Below are 6,042 nucleotides of genomic sequence, written 5' to 3' on the forward strand. Positions count from 1 at the left end.
ATGAAAGTAGCTTTTAATTTTGAGTTGTTTGTTTATATTAATAGAGAAAAAAAGGTAGAAAGAATACGAGAACGACTATGCTTAAAAGAAAAGTTGAAAAGAGAGAATGTAATATATGGGATGTTATCTTTATTAATTTGCTTAAAGATACCTGATCCTTATCGAGAGAGTAAAGTAGTAGAGTCCATATCTAAGCATATATTGTGCAAACTGCAAACAGTAACAAGTAGTAGTAGTAGTTAAAATATGTATAGGACATAAAGATACAGTGGATCATCAGAAAATTTCTGAGAGTAAAGGATCTCTACACCGTATGAATTATGAAACATTTTAGTTTACAAAGAGGAGCTGTTCCAAACTCTCCCTCTATCGGACGGAGAACGGAAGTGAAGTCGCAGGAGTTTCATTTTTATGCTCAAATCCAATCATATTTATTTGAGTTCCCAAGTTATTAATTGCAATGGCTATTAACTATACATCAATATGAGCCTCACAAATCGTATCTGAGGATGGAACCTCGGTCTTTCTCCTCTTGTGCTCTGTGGTACTTCCTCCTCTGTTATTTATTTCCTGCACATATTGAAATATTCACATGGTAATGCCAGGTGAGAACCCAATAGCAGCAGTTCATTAATGAAGGGAACAGTAAATACTATGCGTTATGTCCTCTATACAAAAATCATTGCTCAAAGTCTCAAACCCAACTAAAATGGTCCAAAGCAAATATTCCTATCATATACACCTAACTTTAGAAGAAATGAAGATTCTAAGAAAATTGTGCAACCTCACTTCGTTATCCCTTTGTCTTATTTCATTCAAGGTAAAAAGTAAGTAATGCACAAATTTGTAGTGAGTTTTTCCCCAACCAACAAATTTCAAAAATTTAATTCATCATCGCTAATTCGCTATATTCTGTCCAACTTTCTTGTTTTTCATTTCACGCATGGGAGTGAGAGTGACTAATTCTAGTAGTTCAAAGTATACGTGAAAACTATCATGCTTACAATTACTCCAAAGAAATTAAAATCTATATAATGATAATAGGAAACATACCAAGGAAGTTTAAAAGTATCTTTCCACCATCCGTGTTTCGAACCATTTGAAACAATTTTATCCAACCGTACAATGACCTGGGAAAATGTTGGCCTGACAACAGGTTCTCGATCCCAACATTCCTCAATCAACCTGCAACACCATGATAGTAAGACAAGACACCTTTACAATTAAAATGAAGATCTACCTTTTATTTACTTGAAAATTCACTCACTCTTTCAAATCCGGAGGATAATGTTTTGCTTTGACCTTGAATGGTGGTCTATTCCCTTCTAGGCACATCATTCTCAAGGCCTCATCCGCAGAGTGGTGATGGAAGGGCTGTACACCCTCAATCATCTGGGTCCATAGAAGGAATAATACAAAAGGAATTGGTATTCATTAAATTAGAACTGTATCAGGAATATTAAGGGACTACCAAATTAAGAACTCAGGAATCCTAAGGAACAACATCCCCTTAAATAGGACTATAAGGGAGACAAATGAACGTTATGAATAGATGTGAAGACAATCTTTTTTGTCAAACTCATCCCTTCCCCAACATATACCACCAATGCATAACTACTCAGTATGAACTCATGACTTTGGTTTTCATGTCAGTTGTTGATGGTGTGCTTGTCACTAGACAAAATCTCTAGCTAATGAGTAATGACCACTGAACAGCCCATAATTTTTCCACTTACGTGCATCAATTAAGTGCCAGGATCCAATTACACTCACATCCAGATGGCTTTCGCAAAGCCGGATGGTGTCCCAATTCTCAAAGCTCAAAAAACAAGAATCTCGAGAAAATCACCTTCAACATTGGCAAATCTAGTAATATAACAATTAATATATCAAAATTTTAATAGTTGGTACCTCATATAAGATGAGACCAAAAGAATATGCGTCCACGCTTCTGTCAAATACTTCATCTTTGTAAATCTCTGGAGCCAAGTACACGCCTACAATTGTTGAACCACAAGAAAAGATATATATAGATTAGCAACTCCAGTGTTCAGTAGCAGTAGTAGCATTACAAATACATTTTTCATATCTAATTTTTTTTTCTTTCTATAATTTGCAAACAATTGGATTTTCCCAAACAACATTGCACAAAGCGCCTACTATGTCAGTTACAAATGCCTCCAAATACTAATCAACTTTTAAATAGCTGTTACAAATTCAAACACTCTTAATGCATGAATGGACAACAGAAGAATGAAAACTTCCGATCAATTTGGAAGGATATGAAACCAGAGTTAAAAGATTTTGGCACTTAAAACTTACTTAAAAGGTCAATGTTGGAGACAGGCTCTGCCAGCTTTGCTTTATCAGGTGAGATATGCGATAATCTCACATTTCCAAACCCAGCTATCTTTAGTTGACCTCCATTATCCAGCAAAATATTTCTGGCACCTTACCAAAATTTCATATATTAAAGGAACAGTAATCCCAATGAGAAAATTTTAAATTAAAATGCACTTCTAAATTGTAAATAGACACCAAATTGTTTTAAATGGTCTTACTTTGGCTTTAAATCACAGTGGAGAACTGGTTCTGGTTTGCATTCATGAAGATAGTTCATTCCCCTGCTAACAATAAATTATCAAATATCTTATATAAATAACCCGGAAGAATGTTGCATAAATCTATAATCATTGAATGCATTGTAAAGACTTGTTCTGAAAGATTTCATGCAGCATAGAGTTCCTTAAAATGGTACTTGCCTAGCAATATCAAGAGAAAACCGTAGAACTTTTGATAGGGAAAGCCGGCCTTTCTTCTGAATATAGCTTGCAAGGTCACCCTGAAAATTAACATAGGTACGAGCACTGTATAGTAAGTTGGATATATGTCATCTGATGGAGATGTATTAATTCTCATGCTCCTTCTTGTTTGATACCTGCACCTTCTCTCTCCCCTTTCTCATCAAGAACACCTCTGGAAAAGAGAGAGATGAAAGAAGGGTAAGCTTACCTTAGCATGGTACTCTCTCACAATCATCATTGGTACATTTTGAGTGACAGCTCCAACAAATTGGACCACATTAGGATGCCGTACCCTTTCTAATAACGTGAGCTCGTGCTTGAAGGCATTTCTGAGTGAATTATAGAAATAATAAAAATTCAGTGCCAAGGTTAAGCAATTAAAACTATAGAAACAAAGAGCAATTTAAGTCATCAACTTGACTGGAAATCAAAAAGAAAAGTAGTAGTAAAAAATGCAGATAAACAAAATCATAGCCAAGTAGGATAAGCATAGAATGGTCCAGTTGAATCATGAGTCACAAGAAGCATATCACACACATAGACAAACAAATATGGAATATTGCTGAGATGTGTATACATACATGCTATCAGGATCTGAATAACTGTCCTTATCTAGTATCTTCACTGCAACCTTTGTGCCATTCCATTTAGCTACTTGATATACCCCCTACAAAGAGATCGATGAAAGATGAGTGATGAACTACTCAAGCTTATAAATTTAATATATAGTCATATATTGATATTTAGCTTGATCATGCAAGATGTTTGTAGATCCAGTGAACTCAGTTTCAACAAGTATTGGACAACTTCATACATAAGAAAAAGCATTAAATTGGGGAAAATAACACTATACGTTAGACGCCACCTGTATTCGTATGAAGCAAATCCAAACAACAAAAATTAACAGGTCAAATGAAAATTAAGGCGATAAATATCAAACAATCATGCTATATGTATATAAAAATTAACCATTAAATCAATCACGTATAAAATACATATTAAAAATGTATAAAACAATTTATGTATTTATACACAGCATTTTTAATACGAATTTTATCTCAGTTTTTTTTATTTACCTTCTAACTAATTATACTAAATAATTATACGGATGTTTCTACAAAAAAATTGAATCAAATTTCTACTTATGAATATAGTATGAAAAAAAAATGCTATATTTTGCCAGATTGAGACAGTTGTTTCTTTCACATCCATTTTATTAAAAATTGAACTTCTCGAAGTCAAAGTTTATTCTAAGAAATATTGAAGAAAGAAAGAGCATACCTTTGAAATTCCATCACTCTTCCGAACCTGGAGTTCTAAGGGATTGAGTTCATATTCTGGAACCTCACGAGGATTTGTAACAGTCATTGGAGTTTTCCTGGTTTTCTAACACAACAAAGATTATTCAATAAGTCTCCAAATTCGATGCAATAATTCACTTCGACCTTATTTTGCAGATACATGATATCAGTAAAACAAAGGGTATAATACCGGCACTTTTGCTCCACGGGCCTTCAGCATATAATAAACTTCTGTATTTCCATAATATTTGGCGTCAGCCGCTGCCTGCAAATCAACTCATACATTACACCTTAAATTTTTCCTCTAAAAAAAATGTTGCCGAAAATCTAATTTCTAATTTTCAGCATAATAAACGGACTCTGAGGCTCTGACATCGTGATTGATTTCAGATAGTACTATATTATTAAATTCTGGACATATTCAGATTAACTTATTTTAAATTATATAAAAACCTAAAGATAAATATAAATAAATAAATAAAATTATTATCCGACATTATATATTAGAAAAATGTAAATGTAAATAATTGAGCAGAGAGAAAAACAATAACAAAATTCGGAGGAAAAAAAAAAGTGCCACCTATAATAATTGCATAAGATCGCGAGTCAGAAGAGAGTGAGAATCTATCTAGTCAACTTTCTATAATCGGAAAAAGAAGATGGAAAGAAGAGAGTGAGTGTAGGAAATTACCGTGCTGCCCCAGCGATCCCGAGCGTCGATGTTAGCCTTGCGGCTGAGAAGGAGAGCGCAGACCTCAACGTGGCCCTCACAAGCGGCGATGTGAAGCGCAGTGCGTCCATCGAGATCGATGCTATTTACATCGATGCCATCGTTGAGGAGGTCCTCAACGCCCTTAACGTCACCTCTGCACGCCATGAACAGAAGCTGCATGGTGGAATCGAGGTTGTCCGGAACCGTGAGCTCTTGGTCGTCCTCCCCGTCCCTCGGCGTCACCGGACTTCGCCGGATCGGGTCGAGCGACGACTGCCTCCCGAAGCTGAACCTGAGATTGTTCCGGCGAGGGTCCAGCGACGCCTGTCTCGTGAACTGGCGGCTCATGTTCCGACGAAGCGAACCCGACGAAAATTGCCGCGATATGCCGCGCTTCAGCTGCGCGGCAATGCTCTCCATCGCGATTGACCGTCCGTCTGTCCGTTCCTTCGTTGTCTCCGGTCGATCGAACGGTTCAGATCGAAGAATCTCTCAGCCAATCAACAAATCAATCGCAGATAATAATCTCCGATTCTCTACTCTCTCTCTCTCTACATGCTTGGACTTAAAAGAGAAAATGAATGAACGAATGAATGTAACAACAATAACAACATAACAAAACCAATCTTATTCAATTCAACATTCAATGGAGTAAGGTTTTTTTAGCTGATTTAGTTGTTTATTTATTTTTTTTTATTAAAAAAGAAAGGAAAATGTTTGCGTGAGTTTGCTAATTTGGGAGGGTGAAGTTAATGAAGAAGAAGAAGAACGAATAAAAAAATAAGTAATTGAAATTCTTTTGCTTTTTTTTTTTTAAATTATATTTTGGGGCGAATGATGATTAGTTCGGCATAATGGAAAGGATGAGTTCTAATAATAATGGTGGTGACTAGAAGACACACTAGATAAAATATGCATTATCATGAGAAACGAGTATAACAACACATGTCATCTCTTTTTGCGTATCAATTACTACTTTTATTATTCTTCTTGTTATTTTTTCTAAGTAATGAGATTTTTCATTTTTAGGGATTTTTTGTTATTTTGTGCGATTGACTTTGTCAAAGGGACCCACCCAGAAACAGAAAGGACAATGGAACGACCTGTATTTCCAGGCGTTACCGTGAAAAATGGCGAGACTGTCTCAATTTTTCTGACTCTCAATTTTTTTAACGCTGTCTTGAGGTGTCACCTGATGATTTATCATTTATTTAACTATCGGAGT

General features: G+C 35.5%; 1 protein-coding gene across 1 annotated transcript; it reads right to left on the bottom strand.

The window, feature by feature from the left end:
• Positions 1-233: 233 nt before the first annotated feature.
• LOC112734284 (integrin-linked protein kinase 1) lies at positions 234-5,781 on the bottom strand. Its single transcript, XM_025783538.3, has 12 exons — positions 4,797-5,781; positions 4,296-4,370; positions 4,086-4,190; positions 3,386-3,471; positions 3,013-3,133; positions 2,763-2,842; positions 2,562-2,624; positions 2,323-2,444; positions 1,912-1,997; positions 1,268-1,392; positions 1,054-1,185; positions 234-570 (listed from the first exon to the last, which is right to left on the bottom strand). Exons 1-12 carry the CDS (start codon positions 5,235-5,237, stop codon positions 564-566), a joined length of 1,443 nt encoding a protein of 480 aa, XP_025639323.1. The 5' UTR covers positions 5,238-5,781; the 3' UTR covers positions 234-563.
• Between the last annotated feature and the right edge of the window lie 261 nt (positions 5,782-6,042).

The sequence above is a fragment of the Arachis hypogaea genome, chromosome 3 (genome assembly GCF_003086295.3).
Source record: "Arachis hypogaea cultivar Tifrunner chromosome 3, arahy.Tifrunner.gnm2.J5K5, whole genome shotgun sequence".
Classification (NCBI taxonomy): domain Eukaryota; kingdom Viridiplantae; phylum Streptophyta; class Magnoliopsida; order Fabales; family Fabaceae; genus Arachis; species Arachis hypogaea.

Bases quoted from the DNA above. Each gene is read 5' to 3' on its own strand.
- LOC112734284 (XM_025783538.3), bottom strand. From the start codon at position 5,237: ATGGAGAGCATTGCCGCGCAGCTGAAGCGCGGCATATCGCGGCAATTT. The intron at 2,625-2,762 runs GCAAGTACCATT...TATTGTTAGCAG, and splicing joins TTTTCTCTTGATATTGCTAG to GGGAATGAACTATCTTCATG. The intron at 1,393-1,911 runs GTACCAACTATT...CTATGGACCCAG, and splicing joins TTGGTCTCATCTTATATGAG to ATGATTGAGGGTGTACAGCC.